This window comes from Ziziphus jujuba, chromosome 1 (assembly GCF_031755915.1).
Source record: "Ziziphus jujuba cultivar Dongzao chromosome 1, ASM3175591v1".
NCBI lineage: Eukaryota > Viridiplantae > Streptophyta > Magnoliopsida > Rosales > Rhamnaceae > Ziziphus > Ziziphus jujuba.
The window spans coordinates 6,465,067-6,485,000 of record NC_083379.1 but is presented as its reverse complement, the minus strand read 5'-3'; the positions used below and the strand labels follow the sequence as shown (position 1 = coordinate 6,485,000).

General features: G+C 36.4%; 5 protein-coding genes across 8 annotated transcripts in view; 3 read left to right on the top strand and 2 right to left on the bottom strand.

Moving 5' to 3' along the window:
- Positions 1–2,460, top strand: part of LOC107413752 (alkaline ceramidase TOD1) — a 3,068-nt gene extending 608 nt beyond the window's left edge. The window contains exons 2-4 of the mRNA XM_016021796.4: positions 1–12; positions 100–660; positions 1,647–2,460. The exon at positions 1–12 is cut by the window's left edge and continues 201 nt beyond it. Coding sequence (XP_015877282.3) covers positions 1–12; positions 100–660; positions 1,647–2,017 — 944 coding nt within the window. The 3' untranslated portion in view covers positions 2,018–2,460. The remainder of the gene's footprint in view (positions 13–99; positions 661–1,646) is intronic.
- Positions 2,461–2,760: 300 nt separating this feature from the next.
- LOC107413781 (uncharacterized) lies at positions 2,761–3,581 on the top strand. Its single transcript, XM_016021830.4, has one exon. The coding sequence runs from the start codon at positions 2,944–2,946 to the stop codon at positions 3,397–3,399; it is 456 nt and encodes a 151-aa protein (XP_015877316.2). The 5' UTR covers positions 2,761–2,943; the 3' UTR covers positions 3,400–3,581.
- Positions 3,582–3,952: 371 nt separating this feature from the next.
- Positions 3,953–6,626, bottom strand: LOC107413772 (nuclear intron maturase 1, mitochondrial). The gene has a single exon (XM_016021819.4). The coding sequence runs from the start codon at positions 6,532–6,534 to the stop codon at positions 4,426–4,428; it is 2,109 nt and encodes a 702-aa protein (XP_015877305.3). The 5' UTR covers positions 6,535–6,626; the 3' UTR covers positions 3,953–4,425.
- A 3,315-nt stretch (positions 6,627–9,941) lies between these two features.
- LOC107413762 (mannosyl-oligosaccharide 1,2-alpha-mannosidase MNS3) lies at positions 9,942–14,390 on the top strand. Of its 3 annotated transcripts, XR_009639387.1 has the most exons (7): positions 9,942–10,399; positions 11,019–11,935; positions 12,456–12,717; positions 13,195–13,392; positions 13,543–13,691; positions 13,790–14,110; positions 14,220–14,390. XR_009639387.1 is itself a non-coding variant. In XM_048475519.2 (6 exons), exons 1-6 carry the CDS (start codon positions 10,319–10,321, stop codon positions 14,046–14,048), a joined length of 1,866 nt encoding a protein of 621 aa, XP_048331476.1. In that variant the 5' UTR covers positions 9,942–10,318; the 3' UTR covers positions 14,049–14,390. The 3 variants fall into 3 exon arrangements, 2 of the variants coding, with proteins under 2 accessions (XP_048331476.1, XP_060674366.1); XM_048475519.2 differs by having other exon boundaries at positions 13,790–14,390; XM_060818383.1 differs by having other exon boundaries at positions 9,943–10,399; positions 11,110–11,935; positions 13,790–14,390.
- Position 14,391: 1 nt separating this feature from the next.
- Positions 14,392–19,387, bottom strand: LOC107413728 (potassium channel KAT1). Of its 2 annotated transcripts, none has more exons than XM_048475509.2 (11): positions 18,268–19,387; positions 17,964–18,179; positions 17,704–17,859; positions 17,531–17,588; positions 17,121–17,438; positions 16,441–16,680; positions 16,113–16,211; positions 15,995–16,027; positions 15,664–15,849; positions 14,867–15,584; positions 14,392–14,653 (listed from the first exon to the last, which is right to left on the bottom strand). In XM_048475509.2, the coding sequence occupies exons 1-11, from the start codon at positions 18,447–18,449 to the stop codon at positions 14,511–14,513; spliced, it is 2,349 nt and encodes a 782-aa protein (XP_048331466.2). In that variant the 5' UTR covers positions 18,450–19,387; the 3' UTR covers positions 14,392–14,510. The 2 variants fall into 2 exon arrangements, with proteins under 2 accessions (XP_048331466.2, XP_048331470.2); XM_048475513.2 differs by having other exon boundaries at positions 14,867–15,572; positions 18,268–19,355.
- Between the last annotated feature and the right edge of the window lie 547 nt (positions 19,388–19,934).

Here is a 19,934-nt window from a genome sequence, read left to right as displayed (position 1 = left end):
TTAGCAATTCGGGTTAGTTTTTGCTTCATTCGTTTTGCTTTGTTATTTATTTATTGGGGTTTTTCAGTAGAAGTTACTTGTTTTCTTCTGTAATTTCAGATCGAATTGCGATGGAAAATTGCAAGGGTGTTGTTGTAGTCTCCGCAATCTTCCATGACCATGACAAAGTAAGACAACCAAAAGGTCTCGGATCCAAAACTCTGGAAAATGTATGTTTCTATATGTTTGTAGATGATATTACCCTCAGAGGACTCGACTACCACAAATTGATTTCAAGAAAATCTCCGGAATATACAGTTGGTGCTTGGAGGATTATCAAAGTTTCAAGAAAGGGCTTGTATGATAATCCAGCGATGAATGGTGTCATACCTAAATACTTAGTCCATAGGCTTTTCCCAAATTCAAAATTCAGTATTTGGATTGATGCCAAACTGCAATTGATGGTTGATCCGTTATTGTTGATTCATACACTTGTTATTTCGGAGAATGCAGATATGGCAATATCCAAACACCCCCTTTATATTCACACCATGGAAGAAGCAATGGCCACTGCAAGGTGGAAGAAATGGTGGGATGTTGATGGCTTGAAGCTGCAAATGGAAACATATTGCGAGTCCGGTTTGCAGCCATGGAGTTCCAACAAGCTTCCCTATCCCTCAGGTACATCAACTTAATCACCACTTATTTGTTATCCAATTTTGATACTACTGTAATTGTATATGATCATTTGTTAGGAAATTTGTCTCTTTCAGGAGTTATTGGAATGCTTTTTATGTTATTTTTTTATTCACCTTTTGCTTTATTTATTTATTTTTGTGTGTGGTTTGTAGTACAAGCAGTCTAAAGTTGAGTTTTGTAAAATGCATTATCAATTTATCATGATGAGTCCACTCAATTCACGTATAGAATTCAATCTTGGAGGTGACTTGGGATAAAAGCTTCCTCAGATTATAATTGCAATGATCATATATTGAAACTTTATTTGGACGGAATAGATGTAACTTTGGGGAAGTATATCAGCCTCCTTTATTAAATGGCTATTTGTGTTGCATTGAAGATTTTTCCAAGGCAATATCTTCTAGAATTATCTACCTCTAAGAACCTGGCCAGTTGTGTACAAAAAAAGGAATTACTTAAGAATAAACCTGGCCAGTTGTGCCGGGTCGCTGTTATATCTTTTCATCTTGTTAAATGATAGGATTTGAAAGATTATAAAAAGGATATATAATTGTGAAATGGAAATGAACTTGATTGTCAATTTTTTTTTTTTTTTTTTTTGAATAATCTTGAAATTGGAAAACATTGTCATTGTGGTCCAAGGAAACACTAGAGTTAATAGTGGTCCCATATTTTATACATCTTGATATAAAATGACAACAGTAAGAATATTACACAAAATCGCATTGGACTACGAGTAGGTCTCACATGTAGAGCTAAAATTGCATATATGTCTTTTCTTTGGATCTACTTAAAGTGTTTAACTCATTGTTTGTTTTATGATCTCTTGGAGGTCAACCATCCATATGAAACTGATAATTTATGGGGTTGTAATGCATGCAGATTAAAAATCTGTCTGATTTTCGCTACCATCTTGATGCTCTGAATACAATTTGGTACTGTTTTTTTTTTTTTTTTTTTTTTGGCAGATGTACCGGACAGTGCTCTTATTTTGAGGAGGCATGGAGTAGAGGGCAATCTATTCTCCTGCTTGCTGTTTAATGAATTGGAAGGTTTTAATCCAAGAGATCAATTGGCTTTTGCATTTGTGAGAGACCAAATGAGCCCAAAGCTGAAGCTGAACATGTTTGATGTGGAAGTGTTTGAGCAAATTGCAGTGGAATACAGGCATAACCTTAAGCACGGAGGTGGGACCACTGCAGGCGGCAGTAAAGGGTCCAGAGTGACTCAGAGCAAAAAAACCAAAAGGGCAAGCCCAGATTTGCTGTATGTTAATGGGAGCTGTTGCAGTAGATGCCAGAAGTACCTTTTTGAAATGTGGGGTGAATCCCTTGATTGATTTTTTTTTTTTTTGGTCTCCAACTGTATGTCACGGGAAGGAAAGAGGAAGCAACTGCAAAGAGGATAAAATAAAAGGATAAATTAACTACCTTTCACAAACAAAAGCTGAAAACAATGACAGGGTGTCAAAGCTTTTTATTTCTTATTTTTGGGCTGAGACTTTACTTTTTCCTAGTCATTTATTTTTTGTAGGTGCAGATATAGACAAATTTTACTCCAATACACCCTTACTTTTTCTTTTTCTTCTTTTTTAACCCAGTGGACCTGGTGTCTAGTACAGATAGGTCAGTTAGTTTGTGTGAATTTGTTACAGAGCAATTTAATTTAGTCCTAGTTGCCTAGAAGATCTTATATTATGAGTTGTACGTGAACTTTCTGCCAAAAAGAAGAGCAGTACGTGAATTTTATATAGGTATATTTATAATGTGACATTTTATATTATTCGCTGTTCAGTAGACGCAAGGAATTGGAAGTCATATCCTTTATTTATTTATTTATTTATTTTGATACATCAATAACAATTACCTGAAAGGAAGATATTTTTATATATTGAGATAAACAAAAGTATTAACAAACACAAGGATCAATTGCTTTTTTTAACTGATTCATGATAGATTTGCACAACAATACTCATTCTAATCTTAACAACACCCAAAAATAAATGAAGAAAAAACTACCCACTTAAATCAAAAGAACCAATACCCAAAAAAAAAAAAAAAAAAAAAGTTAGAACGAGTAACACAATAAGCGAAAAAGTACTAACCAGCAAAAATTGCAATGAGATCCACAATTTCTACTTGATTCAAGGATAAGATAATCTTTATACATACATATTTTTTGATCAGATTCGCTATTTTCTAGCTACCATTAACATTAAAAAGAAAAAAAAATAAAATAAAATAAAATAATAAAAAAAAAGGAAAAATGAGATCAGAGCAAATCGCAAAGCACATTGACGACGCCGAGATCTACCATGGCGAGGCCATCTGCAAGCAAAAGTCCCGCCAGCTCCTCCAAGACATGTCTCTGCCCCAGGGGCTCCTCCCCTTAAACGACGTCGTGGAGTTCGGCTTCAACCGCACCTCCGGCTTCGTCTGGCTCAGGCAGAAGACCACCAAGGAGCACCAATTCCGTGCTATTGGTCGCAGCGTTTCTTACGACACCGAAGTCATGGCCTTCGTGGAGGAGCGTCGGCTAAGGAGGCTCACTGGAGTGAAGAGCAAGGAACTCCTCATCTGGGTCACCATTTCCGACATAATAGTCAATGACTCCGATCCCACCAAGATCACCTTCTCCAATCCCACTGGCATCTCCAAGACATTCCCGGCCTCGGCGTTTGAGCTCGACGACGATGACAATGGCGCTGCTCGGAGAAAATGAAAGCTCGGAGCTTTGGTCTACAGGGAATTGTTACGAGGGTTTGAATTTTCCAATGTCATTGACCCCAAAAAAAAAAGTCAATTTTTTTTTTTTTGAAATTTTTTTATTTTATAAAAATTTATATTGTTTGGGTGTAATATCTTTCGTTTTACGGTTTTGTTTGTCTATTGCTTCTTAATATTCCAATTTCACAAGTATATTTCTTTCTATATTTGGAACATTTCATCTTGCAGTACAATCGCGATTTTCTTTGTTTACAAATGAAGTTGAAGCAAAGTACAAATTAGCTAATTCAAAAACCAGACTTTCACCTTGCAGTACAATCGCGATTTTCTTTGTTAACAAATGAACTTGAAGCAAAGTACAAATTAGCTAATTCAAAAACCAGACTTTCATCTTGCAGTACAATCGCGATTTTCTTTGTTTACAAATGAAGTTGAAGCAACCGACAAATTAGCTAATTCAAAAACCAGGCTAACAACTGGCACTTCGACATTACCACATAAAAATAAATAGATAAAACTGGCTTTTGAAACAATCCCCCACAAAAAAAATACATATTAACTAAAGAATATATACGTACCAACCATGTTTCATACATATATATAAGAACCTCTCAATGGCCTCCTTCCACCTCCATTCATCAACACTAAACCACCTCAACAGTCGAGCAGCGTCACTCGATCGTAAAGAAAAAGAATGACAAAATATCTTCCTGTTCCAATAGTTATTATCAAGCAAACAAAGTTCTTACTGGCTTTAAACAATGCTGTTACAATTAAGTCTTAGCATATTCCATCCTTTCCTGATGATAAACAACGCTCCTATTGATTCAAGGGTCTGATCATACAAAGCAGTTAGATGATGCTTCAATAGTAGTATACCATGCCTAAGTTCAAGAAAAATGTGTGATCAAGAAGAACATTTAGGCAGACCAGCAACCTTGACCCACTAGTAAACTACTCCTGCATTTTGTAGTTTCAATTTCATAAGCAATTCAGAGCCAAGTCACTTTGCCAATGTGATTCACGATGCACAAGACATTTCATGGGATAAAGTTTTTGTTTCATTTTCAACATTGCGCAGGTAGTTATGTACCCCGAGAGTTTTAAAATCCCACACCATTTCAGATATCTCATCTTGGGGCAAACTCAATCCTTGTCGTTTAATTGATCTATGCAAGTGACAGAAGAATTTCGGGTCTTCAAGTTTAATATATTCATGTAAAACCCGCTCATGATCTGGTATCCAGTTCCTTGGAAACGGAGTGTAATCACACGATGGAATGGAGGACATGTGCGAGAATCGAACACCTTCAATTGCATCAACAAGTCCCATCCTCAAAAGATCAGAATATTCGGGTGCAGAATTGTTGCTGCTTTCCCTCAGCGGACGACTGAGATCACGTGAAGCAATTTTATATACCTTGGCTCTAGATTTTAATCTGTACCTTGCTGCATACAGTTTAGCCACAGAGCTACGAATCACATAAGCACAAAAACCAACTACCTTCTTGCGATTATCAGCATATCTGTACCAATCAGCAATTGTTTCAAGGAATTTATTCATCTGGGAATTAGTATGAGCTTGACCTGAGTAAAGCATTGGAGTGCAAGGTAGCGGCTCGGGGTCTTTATCACCCTTAACAAACTCAAGCCGTCTGAACTGACGAATACATTGTTGCAGACTAGCAGTAACTGAAAGCAAAGTCCCTACACCTTTCTCACTCACAATTTTACCTCCGGTAGCCGTGTAATGGAGTGTCGGGTGTATCACCCTGCGGCATATTATATGATCCAAGAACTGAATCCCTCTAGTTATGTGCTCAATCTCCAATTTTGTATTATCTAATCTTATTCCAAACTTGCCCTCACAAAACTCAATTATTTGCTTCCTTATATTCACAGCCTCTTCTCTAGGCCCTCGGATTCCAATCAAGAAATGACCTCCATATCTAATGTAATCCATTTTTCTAGTTTTTTCCTTCCCACTGGATGGAACAAACTCAGGCCAGGACGGGTTATGACATCCATCATTTATTGAATCTTTCCATATAGAATCAAGCCTAGATGGCCTAAAAAATTCAACTATTTTATCTTCCATCATATAGTCTAATTCATTGAGACAAATATTGGCAAGTAAAGGACTTAGAATTCCACAGTAACCATAAGAAGGTACCTTAGCAGCCTCTTCAGGAGCGAAACTGAAGAATGTTCTCAACCAATACGGGTCAGGTTTCGGCTCATTCTCATTCAGAATTTTCTTCTTCTTAGGCCCTTTCTTTTTCTTCTTCTTACTCAACTGCGCATCAGCATCTCCACGTGATCGATTCTGAATCGGAGCTCTAAGCGCCGAATTTATCAGACCCAAGATTTTCTTGTCTTTCACGGCCTTTCCTAAGCAATCCATCACCATATATCTATCCACATTCTCAAAAATTTCAGTTAAATCACCTTTCAGGAACCACAGGTACCCAGCAAAGTTGCTCCGAATGGTCCGAATAACAGTGTGGGCATTCCGACCGGGTCGAAACGCGTGCGATTTCCTCGAGAACCGGGCTTCAAAAACCGGCTCCAAAATCATCAACAACACCTCCTGGACGATCCGGTCCTGAAAACAGGGCTCGTTGGAATCGAGCATGGCCTGGAGCTTGCGCTTGGAGACCATATTGAGGGGTTTGTCATTGGGGCTTCGAACATATTGGTGGATCTTCTTGTTCCATGAGAACTGACCGTGTACAACAGCGTTCCGGAGGCAGAGAAGATCGTGGAGGACATTGAAGTGGATGGCGTTGCGAGGTGGGAACGTGCCGGTCACGTGAGCGCAGGAGCGCTGGTAGGCTAAGACCCAGAGGTCGAATTTGGAAAGGAAGCCGGTGAGGTTGGGGAAGGAGATGGTGGATGGGGAAGAGAAGGCTTTGACCCACAGGGAGGAGCATATCTGAATTGGGTCTTCTTTGAGCAGGGAATATGGGTCTTGCTGGTCTTTGTAAATTCGGGTGGTCGTTGCTGGTTGTAATTGTGATCGTGGTTGCCGAGGTGGTGCGGAGAGGGAAGTAGAGAGACTGCGAGCAAGGGTTTTGAGCAAGCAGAAGTTGTTGCACCCAATATGTTTGATGGTGGTTCTGACTGACATTTTCTTGCCTGCTAGACTGATTGAGGAAGGAACAGACACTCCATTGTCCCCCACTTCGAGTAGCCCATTCCAATTCTTGCAATTTGAACGTTTTTAGGCAGAAAAAGTATGATCAGCCGGCTTTGGGCTTCTGGGACCAAATTGACCCACTTTGGGTTGGGCCTCTTAAGGGGTCAGTTTTTTATACTTTTATGGAATTATTATTTTCTATTATTTGAAAAATAAACAACATTTGTTTTAGATTGACTAACTTATATTTATTTTAACCGAATTATCTCTGTATAAAATGCTGTTTAAATAAGGATTAGAAAAGTAGGAAATCATAAGGGGAAATGAATAAGTTTGTTTGGTGCAAATAATAGTTAATTGTATAGATTTGTGTAGGGCACATCGCGAAGAGAGCCATGTCCCTATTGCATGCATGAAGTGCACGCTACGAAAAAGAATTTCAGCTACCCATAACAAAGTGCCCCCTCAAAACGATGCACATTCACATGCTTCTTTTCCTAGTTCCAGCTCAAATTCACTCTGAGGAAATTGACTTTTTGGAGAAACTTATAAATAAATTAATTAATTAAATGCATATATATAGATATATCTATGTCAATCTTCATTCTTTCCATCTCAACTTAACCCTTAAGCTAACATATTGACTTTCTTTATGATCGTAAAATTAAACATGCTTAAATATATATGTCAAAAAGAGACAGACATCTCAGTATAACTCATATACAAATAATCCAATACCATTAATAAATCCACCTCATTTAGATTTTAAGTGGAGGAAATTAAAAAGTTTACATGCAACTTGTATATTAAAACATATGTATATATATATATAGGAATTTGTTAATCGATCGATCATGAAAAAATTAACGTTTATTCAATTTGACTTGAGTTATAGCTGATAAATCTGGGGTGAATGAATCTTTATCACTGTTTTATTATATATATGTCTTCTCTATTACAACACCAACAAATTTGTTTACAATGTCCGAATCACCTATTGATTAAAGTAACGTCAAGTATTAGCCCAAAAAAAAAATAAAAAATAAAAAAAGAAAAGAGTAACCTCAAGGGGGAAAAAAAAAAATATTTGAAACAAAATCAGCAGAATAGTCATGAAAAATAAAGAAAGAAAAGAAAAAAAAAAAGTACAAGAAAAAAGAAAAAAAAAGGTACAAATTACCCAGAGGAAAAAAATGGTGAGCCACTGATAAACAACAAAGCAGAGGGGGTGTAGCTAGGGTTTAGGGGAGGTGAGGTGGCAGTAAAAGTCAACAAAGTTGGGGTTGTCATTATGGCAAGGAGAGGAACCGGAGGGAGGGACAAAACCCCTTGGCAGCATCGCAGAAAAAGGTCCGCTACTGCTGGTCTTGGATTTCTTGATCTTCTTTCTCTTCATCTTCTTGTTGTTCTTGTTGTTGTTCATAACCACCAGTCCTTGTCTTCTCAACAAGAATGCAGCAGCAGGCGTGTTGTGGTTGATGTAGAAGAGTTGGTATTGGGTTGTGGGGACGTTTGAGTGGATAGTGAGTTTGGTTTCATGGGAAGAAGGAGAGGAGGAAGAGACAGCCGGAGAGATCATCACCACAATTAGGAACATAAAAATAAAAAACAAAGAGATCATGTCGCACTTATTGGAGCCCATCTTCAGTACTTTTCAGAGGTAGGCTGCTTATGGTGTATTTGTATAGTGGAAGGAGGAGATTTGCATTACCGGTTAAGCACTGGGATTAATTGAGAGTTGTTAATCCCAAGAGGGGGTTTTCAGCTTTATGTAATATATATATATATATATATATATAGATATAGAGAGAGAGAGAGAGAGACTGTGATATAAAAGAATGAAGCAAATTGTTAATTGGTTATGATATATGTTATGAGAAAAACATTGTTTCCATTTCAATATTCTCCCAATTTAGTTATATATATTTATATATTTAGATACGTACCTACTCTATCTCAGTTTCTCATTGTCCATAGTTTCTTTCAAGTTTTTCTTTAAAAAATAAGAAAATTTCAAGTTGGTTTTTTTCTTTTTTCTTTTTTCTTTTTCTTTTCCTTTTTTTTTTTTCCCTTTTTTGTTTGTTGGCAAGAAACTTTCAGGTTTATTTGCTGTATATTTAGTTATACCATGTCTTAAAAAAAAAAAAAAAAAAAAGAAGAAGAAGAAGAAGAAAAAGGAAGTGAAGAAGAAAAAAGAAGTTAAAGTAATTACAATCAGATTTTTCATGTGTATATATATAGACTCAAATGAGTCAATATCCAAACCTCTGTATGAGTTCATTAATTTATCGTGAATTCTAATTGCCACTTTCACGGTCAAATAAAGTTATAGACCAAGGGGATGACTTATATTTATACACATTAATATTATATATATATATATATATATATATATATATATATATATATATATTTATTTATATATATAAATGATAATTGTGCATGTGGGATATTGCTATTGATACACGGGAGAGAAAAGTTTGTTTCAACTTTGAAGCGAGTTGAATTATTTGGAAGTGGTATGCTTTGCTTGGCACGGGCCCAGAAATGACATGGGATTCTAATTATCAAAAGAAAGAAAATATAAAGATGGGCTTCCTATATCAGCGGCTTGACATAACGAAGGTAAACACCAAGATGATATGTATTACCAAAAACACTACGATGATAGGGCTGTGGGTGAGATATGGTACGTACTGCTAACTCTCTCTCTCTCTCTCTCTCTCCTCTGCCTACTGAAAAATTTTAGCTATTGAAGTTGGAAAGTGATTCTTTTATGCTATTCAGTCAAAATTTTAAATGCTTTATAAAGAGAATGACCATCAAAAAAGTCCTTGGAAAATGGCAAAACAAGTGGACATTAATAGGAATATTAGGTGATAAGATTATGTAACATTTCACCACGTTGACGTTGCCCACCAAACACATGCTCTAAAAATGTCCACAAAAACCCTAATCTGGAATATTGAATAAAGCATTCCAATAATGGCAGATGATGTCAATTTCATATAATCATCCCTTTTAAATTCTGTTTTCGAACCAAGTCCTTATTTAATTTTAGATTAAATGCTTAACTATGATTATTATTGCAATATTTTTTATTTTTTATTTTTGCTTATTTGACAAGAAATTTTAATACCAATTTTTGAGTCTTAAATATAGAAAATTACCACCAATAATTGTTATTAATTACCAATTGAGATCTCTCTCCCAAATATAATTTTACAACTAAAGGGGTCTGCTAAAAAACTATAATTATATTTTTACATTTAGGATTGATAAAAAAAATTATTATAAGTTATTTAAAAAAAAAACTGTAACTAATTTTAATAAATCAGAAGTAATTTTAATTTATTTGAACTTTTAATTATGGGTTGCCGTTATACGCTTGCAAGTCAGTCTTCACAACAGCAACGCTGGAGGGGAGACAGCAAACAACGACTTTCTCTCTCTCTCTCTCTCTCTCTTTCTGTCTCTCTGTCTTCGACTCCAGGTTGGTCCATTGACTTGAAAACCAAAAGCGAGCCCGGTGGCTCGCTTAAACTATTAAACCTCTAATCCCTCCATTCCACCAATCTCTCTTAATTCTTCTTTTCTCTCCGATCACACATTCTTGAGAAGAATTCTCAGGCATTCCCGCGAATCGAATTCCTGGTCCACACATGTCAAAAACCTGAATACAAAACAGCAATTTTTTTTAATTGCTGTATTGGATTCCGATCCGTATACGCTGCGACGGCAGAACCCTAGCCGGCGAAGGTGATCAGGATCCAGCATGTCTTCCAAGACTCTGCCTTACTCCAACAAAGATGTTCACTACGACAACGCCAAGTTCCGCCATCGTTCCCTTTTCAAGGTCTTCTTCTATCCTAGATCTCTCTATCTTTTCATTTTAACGATATATGAAATTCTGTTTTTGCTCAGTCTATTCGATTTACCGTTTCGAATTTTGGTATTTGATTCTTTTCTTTTCTTTCTTTTTTTTATTTATAATTTTTTATTATATACTGCGTTCTAGCAATTGATTTTGATTTTCTCTATAGTTTTTTGCTTGGTCAAACAGAATGCTTTTTAATTAGAGAAATCTGTCAATTGGAATGACAAATTGATCACGCTGCTTCAATTTTGTGTCTCTTTTTTGCTTATTGCGATCTCGTATGAAAGTCTCTACCTTTGCAAGTTGCAACCATGTCATCTATATCCTCTGGATTCCATTTCCTTGAATTATGTTTTCAAAGATTACTTTTTTTTTTTTTTTTTTTTGTTAATATATATCTAACTTTTAATTGAAGCTGAAATCTTAGACCTCTTTAAGAAGTTCATTGCCTGTTTAGTAGAATAATATTTGAAAAAGAGAAAAGTGTGGAACTTGTAGTTTCGTTTTCTGTTTCTCTGTTGATTAGAATCTTAGTAATATGATTTAGAACGATTTCTAACTCAATTTGATTTAAATTTATTGCATTTTGTTTTCTCAGGTCATTACTCAGACTTTTCTCACCAGTAATGTAAAGCATAACTGTATAAGCTGTAGCACAGGAAAGTTTCTAATGTTATTAATGATATTAGGTATAGCATGTCTTATGCTGACACGTTCAAGTCCTTCCCAGTCTGTTAACCATGGACTAGCCAATGATACTAGGATTAAGAAAGATGGTAACGTCGTTTTCAGTGGTGGCAGCAGACTTGGAAAGTTTTTCAGAAAACCACCTAGGCTTCCTCCTCAATTACCTCCTGGTGGAAGAGGTAGTATCAACTCTGCTAGGCAAAAAAAAGTTAAGGAGGCTTTTCTCCACGCGTGGTTGGGCTATAAAAAGTATGCAATGGGTTATGATGAACTTATGCCTCTTAGCAGGCAAGGGACTGACGGGTTAGGTGGTCTTGGTGCTACTATTGTGGATGCTCTTGATACTGCTTTGATAATGGGTGCTGATGAAATTGCTTCTGAAGCAGGCACATGGATTGAAACGCACCTAGCAAGTAGGATTAGTGAAAAGGGCCAAGTCAATTTATTTGAAACTACCATACGTGTTTTAGGTGGTCTTTTAAGCGCATATCATTTAACATCTGCGGACAATGGGATGAATTCAACATCTAGAGGGCCTAATGCAACCGTGTATTTAGAAACTGCTAAAAACTTGGCTGATCGCCTGCTTTCTGCTTTTACTTCTAGTCCAACTCCTATCCCCTTTAGTGATGTTGTTCTCCGTGATTCTTCAGCACATGCAGCACCTGATGGGTTGAGTAGTACTTCAGAAGTTTCTACTTTACAGCTTGAGTTCAATTATCTCAGTACTGTTTCTGGTGATCCTAAGTACAGTGTTGCAGCCATGAAAGTCTTGGAACACATGAAGACTCTTCAAAAGGTGGAAGGACTAGTTCCAATTTATATTAGGTATGGCCTTGAATCTAAGATTTATGTTTTTACCGCTTAGACGTCTAGGCTTTTGCTCCAGTTTATGATTCTCCTTGTTTTGAAAAACATCTTTATCAATCTTAAAAACTATAATAAACAATTTATAATTTAAATTTCCCGACCATTATATCAATTATGTAAATTTGGTTTTTATTTTCAACACTTGGGTGAAAAAGAATGTTAGAGCAATCTGAATACACCCTTGTCTTGAAACATGTGTCTCCAGTGAGGTGGAATGCTATAGAGTATGACTTATCTTTTCTTTGGGGGATAGTCAACTAATATCATTTTTTCTAAATGTGTAAACATAATGAGAAATGTCTCTATTTTGTCTTTTATTCCTGAAAGGTGTTTTATAGCATCGTGAAACTTTACAGTCTTTATCAGGACATACATCATAGGTTCTTTCTTTTCCCTTTTCTTTTCTTTTCTTTTCTTTATTATTATTATATAGAGAGAAACTTCTGTTTGCTTATTTCTTTATTTTTGATGGATGCAGCCCTCATTCTGGTGAATTTAGTGGAGAGAATATTAGATTGGGATCTCGTGGCGATAGCTACTATGAGTACCTAATTAAAATTTGGCTTCAGCGTGGTTCAAGTCAAGATAGTAATCTGACATATCTTCACAACATGTACGTGGAAGCAATGAAGGGCGTCAGGAACCTCCTTGTTCGGAAATCAATCCCAAATGGGTTGGTTTTTGTTGGAGAATTGCCTTATGGCTCTAAGGGTTCATTTAATCCAAAAATGGATCACCTGGTATGTGATACTTCATCAACTCTTTGACATTTGTATCGCCGATGAGTTATTCACTTATCCCGTAGTGATCTAATATATGTTTTGTTACAGCCAGCATGGTAAAGAATTTTAGGCTAATTTATTTAGTTTTGCTCCATATATTGGTTGTTTTGGTGTAAGCGGCTTTGATTTATTCTTAATTAGAGGTCTTGATAGGTCTGGCTTAAGAAATAAGACATGATGCATGAAGTATTTATTGCCAGCAAATGTTTTTCAATCAACATAGTGAAGTTCAAAAGTATGCTTGCTCAAGACAGTATTTCTCTGTTCACAAAGTAGTTCTCATTATGTTATTTGGAAATTAAGAACCTTTTTAATGTGGAGTTGCCGTGAAATTATTTTCTGGATTCATAAGAGCTGGCAAGATTTGTCCTTAACCATAGTCTTGCTGTCTTTTGAAATGATTTTATGGTAACATTGTTGTATTGCCTTTTGCAGGTGTGCTTCTTGCCCGGTACTCTTGCACTTGGAGCAACGAAAGGCATTACAAAGGAAAAAGCTTTGCGAGACAATTTGCTCAACTTTGAAGACCTGGAAAATTTGAAGCTTGCTGAAGATTTGGCTAAAACATGCTTTGAGATGTATTCAGTAACGTCTACTGGTCTTGCCCCCGAAATAGCTTACTTTCATACAGAGGTTTGTTTTTGACTCATGACTCAAAAAGCACTTAGTTCAGTAAAAATATGTATGTGCATCAAGATGGGTCATTATGTCATTTGATTTTATTTATCTTCTTCAATTCCGTATATCAATAAACGTTTTTAACATCTGCTTGGATTAAAGCAGGAATATTTTGAAGGAAATCTTGATGGTGGCAACAAGAGTTCAAAATATGTGAATGACATCATAATCAAACCTGCTGATCGTCATAATCTCTTACGTCCTGAAACTGTTGAATCATTGTTTATTTTGTATCGCATCACCGAAGATCCAAAGTATGCTTTTTTTTTTTTTTTTCAGCATTGATTTTTCCCGAGTCACCTAAATCTATTCATATTGATTATGATTTCTTTCATTTATTGAACTACTGTAGATATCGCGAATGGGGTTGGCAGATTTTTGAAGCCTTTGAGAAATTCACAAGAATTGATGCTGGTGGATACACTTCTTTGGACGATGTTACTACACTTCCTCCACAGAGAAGGGACAAGATGGAGACATTCTTTTTAGGCGAGACACTAAAGTATTTATATTTATTGTTTGGAGACAGCTCTAATATTCCTTTGGACAAGTTCGTATTTAACACAGAAGCTCATCCTATTCCAATTGAAGGCACTTCCATGAAAAAATGATTGATTCTTCATTTCATCTAAAGCATCAATGCAGAGGAAAGAATTTAAAGACAAAGTATATGGTCGGGCACAAACTTAATTGCTTCTTTTAGAGTTACTGCTATATATGTTACATTGATCATGGGCACATCTGAATCCAAAAGCTAAGAGTGCCCAGTTGACGTATTGCAGGAAATGTGTTAGCGACCAAATGTGCATTCTTCTATACACCTAGAAAAGCCAACCAGAAAGGAAAATTTTCCTGGACTTTCCTATACTTATGGCACGGCATGTAACAAGACATAGATGTATTGACTTTTATGTTTTGAATAATTATTGGATAGGGTATTACCCTTCATGAGAGTGATTGAAGGCCCAATACGATTTATGTAGTTAAATTTTGTTAATTTCCTTATTGAACGTTGCCTAAATGTTACAATCTATCTTTGCATATGCATCTGCATTATTTCTCTTGAAAAATTGTTAGATGACATCAAAATCAGTATTGTCACTATCATAATGAAGTAGAAACAGATGATCGCCATCGCGAATGACACTTATGTCATCTATTTCTGCATTCTCAGAGTTTAGGACTTTTGTTGGTTTGTAGCCTCCAAATTTTTCACCTGCAGTTTCACGAAGTGTGAGAAGAAACTTTACTTGCCCTGTTTCAGTTTGCCAATCATGTATAAGGTTTGAATTGTTCTTTTCAGTTTTAGCTTCCATTTAATGTTAGTTATAGTTCTAGGTTTGTAATAAATCAATTATTCATATATATATATATTTTTTTTATATCAGGTTTATTGTAAAGTACTGTTTTGAAGTCAATGAAAGCTTACTGGCAATCTTGAACAGCTCTTCCATTGAGTCAGGTAGAATTATTAACTTCCCGAACTGCCGGTATGATTCACTTCTGTCTTGAAACTGCATATGGATGGTGACTCTCTTCCTGTCTGGTTTCAAAGCGCTTGAGTAGGAGTTCTTTGGAACCTTATTTAAGTGAGAGTGGGAAATCTGGGAACTCTCCTCTCTTTCACATTGTCTTTGACAATTCCCAGTGCTCTCACCCACTTCTGGCGCAAGGAACTCAATTCTATGTTCGTCTGGTTTTCTTCTATCTTCGTAACTTAGTAACAGATCATATATACTCTTGTTTCCATGCTTTTCTGCTAAGGTTTTTGGAGTCCATCCTCTGGCATCTGGTTTGTTTACGTTTGCTCCTCTTTCAAGCAAAATCTTAACCATTTCAAGATGTCCCTTGGAAACAGCCGCATGAAGAGCTGTTTGGCCATCCCCCTTTATCCAGTTTACATCCAATGTTGATCTAGTAGGGGTACGAGCTTTGCCTGTTTCATTCTTTCCTATCGATTTTGGGGAATAAACTTTCAGATCTTCCTTCTTTAATTGATTGTCATGTGAATTGTCTTGACATCCCTTGTAAGAACAGCAACCTTCTATGTCTCCTTCACCATGGCAGTCTGGAAGGATCAATCCTGGATCTTTCTCTGAGTATTCACAGCCTAAGCTTTCTTGCCCTTTGATTTTCTGTGAATTGCACTGCAGTTTATCAGTTATTGGAAGAGAAGTGTAACATCTGTAAAAGAATCTTCTAGAGTCCGCCTGTTATTTTGCATACCTGGAAAAGATTATTCATAATTATGTTCCCATCTTCTGCATTTGCTTGTATAGCGTTCATCAGTGGAACTCTGTTCAGTCGTAAAATTTGAGAAAGCACAGAGGTCCGAACTGTGAATGGCTGCGGTCTGTAACATAGGACTCCTATTTCTCCAAATGTATCTCCTGCAACTGCTTTCCCAAGAATCTGTAAAAAGCATGCGGATTGCAACGTTAGGACTATTATTTTTCTCTTTGTGATCTGGGAGAGAAAAAAAAAAAAAAAAAAACACAAATATATATATATATATATATATATATATATATATATATATATATGTATCTGAACATACTTGATCGTGCCCATCGATATTGCAAATCAATTCCTGCAACCATAATTTTTTATCAGACCAACTTTATATTAGAAGGGACTTATCTACCAGTACCAACTAAAAGCCTCGATTGACTTACCACTGCTCCTGAAACAATAATGTAGATATCAGTAGGAGCCTCATTCTCCAGAATAACATCTTCCCTTGGTGGGAAGTACTCAGCCTCAGTCTCCGAAACCTTGAAATGAAGAATAGATTACTTTCAGTGTCTTAAATTATGTAAAAAATTGGGTATGCCAAATTTATGTATGATATATAATCATGTCCACGTGGATGTGTTTCAGAATCCAACTGGATAATGATTTGCTTTGGTGCATTTTGGCCGATCAATGAAGATCCATTATTTATGGGATTAAAGAAAGGAGAAGAAAAACGCAGTCTAATAAGCAAACTAATTGATGTATTACCAATTGGAAAAGGAAATCATGAGAAACTCCTTGAAATAGATATGCTTTCTGCAAAATGGGGAAGAAGAGATAGTGCGAAATGCTTGAACGTATTGCTCTGGGCAAACCATTGAGGGTTTCTTGCTGCTTCAATCCTTCTGTTTTAAACCTCAAACATATATGTGACAACATCTGATCCTGGATGCGAGGCGGCAAGTGATTTCGTGCAGCAAATTCTGATGCAGCTCTAACCGTGTCCCTCTACACAAATAGAGCCAAGCTCTTAGCATAAAAGGCCAGAGATTTTTTTTTTTTTTTTGTTATTTTTCTCTTTTTCTAGAAGTGAAGAATACTTGAAATATCTATATATATATATATATATATGTTAAGAACTCAACTACTATAGGAACATAAGGCTCTTAGTTGTAGTTTCAATATCTTAGCATTGTGAGATATACCTATCCTGGTAATTAATATCGTTTGGAATTGTTCGAAATTATAAACGTATGGTGGGGTAGACAAGATAGCTAAAGAAACAAACTTTATAATGCAATGGGGACCTTTTATAGAACTGTTGATTGGGACTAGTCCATGAAGAATATCAGACTTCAATTTTTAGCACAGGTGAAAACTATTTGGAACAGCAAGGAGCTAAAAAAGAGAGAGACGGGGAGAGAGAGAGAGAGAGAGAGATAACTTACGAAGTTTCTGGTGCGGCTGGTCCAGTGAACGACAAGGTTGGTCATATTTCCAATGAGGTAGGAAGTCAATCCAAGATTGAACAGCATGTAAAAGATATCAAACAGCATCTCCCTCGGGTTTTCCGCGTGCAAATCCCCATAACCAGTGGTAGTAAGTGTGGTGATAGACCAATACATTGATGTTACATATCTGTTCCGAAGACTATCTTCTTTGAAATTCGGGTTGACTGCTCCAATCCAGGTTCGTTTCGGGTCGGGGTATCTATCTGCAATCAGGTAATTGAAGCATCCAGCACAGTGTACTGCAAACAGGGTTACCTGAATTTGACCAGAAATGAAGAACCATTCAAATTTAAAAAGGAAAAAAAAGAAAGAAAGAAAGAAAGAAAATGAGGTTTTTGAGGGCTTACAGAGATGAGCTTAATGCAGCGAGTCCAGAAGTAATTGAAGCGGATGTCCTTCTCCAGTCTGAATAAAAACAAAAACCTTGGAGTCAAGTGGTGTGATATTTCCACCATAACAAATTTGGAAAATCTGAAGAAAAACCAAAGGCAAAGAATTGATTGAATAGGATAATGGATACCTTGCAAACAGGAAGCTGACTCGCCTGAGACGCCAGAGTCTAAGCATGTTGAGTAGTTTAAAGCCGAGTTCACTGCCATGATTTGCGGAGAGGAGGCTAATGGATTGAAATGGTGCCGTGGAACAGACATCGAAAATAAACCAGGTACATATGTACCTATAAGTTTGAAGGTTATTATTATTCGATATTTCTCCTTATGATTGATGAAAGTGTAGTGGTTCCATTGACATACAGATAAAGAAGCTGCAAAGCTAGCTTACCTCATTGCAATTTTCTTGGGATCATCAACCAGAAGGTAGGAGTGGCTGTCAAGATATGCAACAAAGAAGGTGAGGAAGATGTCGACGGCGAAGAAGCCATTGACAATGTTGTCGAATATGAAAAGAGCATCTTGCTTGTAAGGCAGAAATGCAAACTCGAATGGGCAAATCCAGGCAGAGTAGATAACCAGAACAACCAATAACATCTCCCAAGCCCTGAAAAATGAGAAATAGGCCATGAGAAGCCGGAAAACTGTAGTATAAAATGTATAAATCGAAACTATATACGTGTGGTGTCGTTCACCTATAACGGGGATTGAAAGGGGAAATAATGTATTTCCGAAGTTTAGTTGCCTGATTGATTCTGGCTCCAAGGGAAGGCAAGAGATCACTAGAGAAGAAGCTGCTATGAACAAGACTTCCCATTTGGAATTGATCATCAATACAGAAGCGCTGGAAGAAGTTTTTGGTGCTAGAAAACGACATTTAATTTTGTGTCTCTCAAGTGCTCAAAGGTAGAAAACAGTAGAGAAATGTTACAACTTGTGCTGAGGTAAGTCCTTTAAGAAAGGATTATATATAGGGAGGGGCACCACGGGTTGTAACTTGTAATGACACGGGATGGGACTTTATTTCTCTCCTTTTTTTCTAGCGATGCCTGTGACACATCCGAAACGATTATGCCAGAAGATTACGCAGCTAGTGTGTGGTTAAAGGATGGAAAAGAATACCAATGGTAAAATGGTGAAAGGAGAGGATTTTTTTTTTTTCTCATCCTGCTTGAATAAAAATGGTAAATAAGAAGAAATGGAAGCAGATGAAAGACAACAAATTGGAAAGGCACGGCAAGTGGCAGACATATGAGAAGCTGTCTGTAACCTGTAATGCAGTTGCAAATGTGTATTTTGAGCGTGTTTGAGAGAGAGAGAGAGAGAGAGCAAAGAAGGTGATGACAATATAATGGAGGAGGTTCTGATATGTGTAATGGGTGCTGGTGGATGGTGGGAGTTCCATCATGTAAAAACATGTGGAGTTTTGCATCATAATATAGAGAGCCTGAGCTTTGAAATTGCAAAGGACAGATTTGATGACAATATTGGTGTTTTCATGTCAAAATACATAATAGGACCAGATAGCTATCGTAGTAGGATCAGGGGAGGGGGCTTCAGTCATGGATGCCACGTGGACCAATAAGATCTTGGTTTAGAGGTGATGACTCTTCTTATTTTCAAAAAAAAAAAAAAAACTCTTAAATTCTCTCTCTCTCTCTCATTCATCTTCTTAGTAAGAACCGAGGTTGTTTGTTTATGAAACGCAATCAGAACCATATGTCTGAAATTGATTCCCTCCATATATTGAACTCTCTCTCTTTCTCTTTCTTTCTTTCTTTTTCTATAGACTGTATGTATCTTTATCTCCTGCCTATCTCTCTCTTCCCCTGTGATTCCGATTGTTCTTGACCACTCTCTAATCAGCCGACGCTTTAAGTGTTTTACTACTTTTTCACCTACTAATTCTTACGTGGCTTGTGCGTGTTTTGCTTGATGAAAGCCAAATTTACAAACTGTTTTTGTGACAAACTTTTCTCTTCTTTTTTTTTTTTTTTTTTTTAATGATAATTGTATGGTCAGGATATCGTTCTTTTTATTTGCTTTGTTTTCATCTTCTTTTCGTATTTTCCATTTTATTCTTTCACAGTTCGAAAGAAATAAAGCAAGATTAAATAAAGTTGTGAGCTACAAGATTAAAAAGCATTAATATCTCTTCAATTTCTTTCCATATTCGTTAATTGTTACTGGAGAATTAACCACCCTTTTAATTATACAATCCCATTACAAAAAATTTATAGAAAACTCACACAAAAAATGCTTTGGATGAATGTTGATAAACATATGTTGGAGGCTATTTCAGGACAAAGACAGATAGAGAGAATAATTTGGGAAATGATTGAGAAAGAAGAAGAGGAAAGCA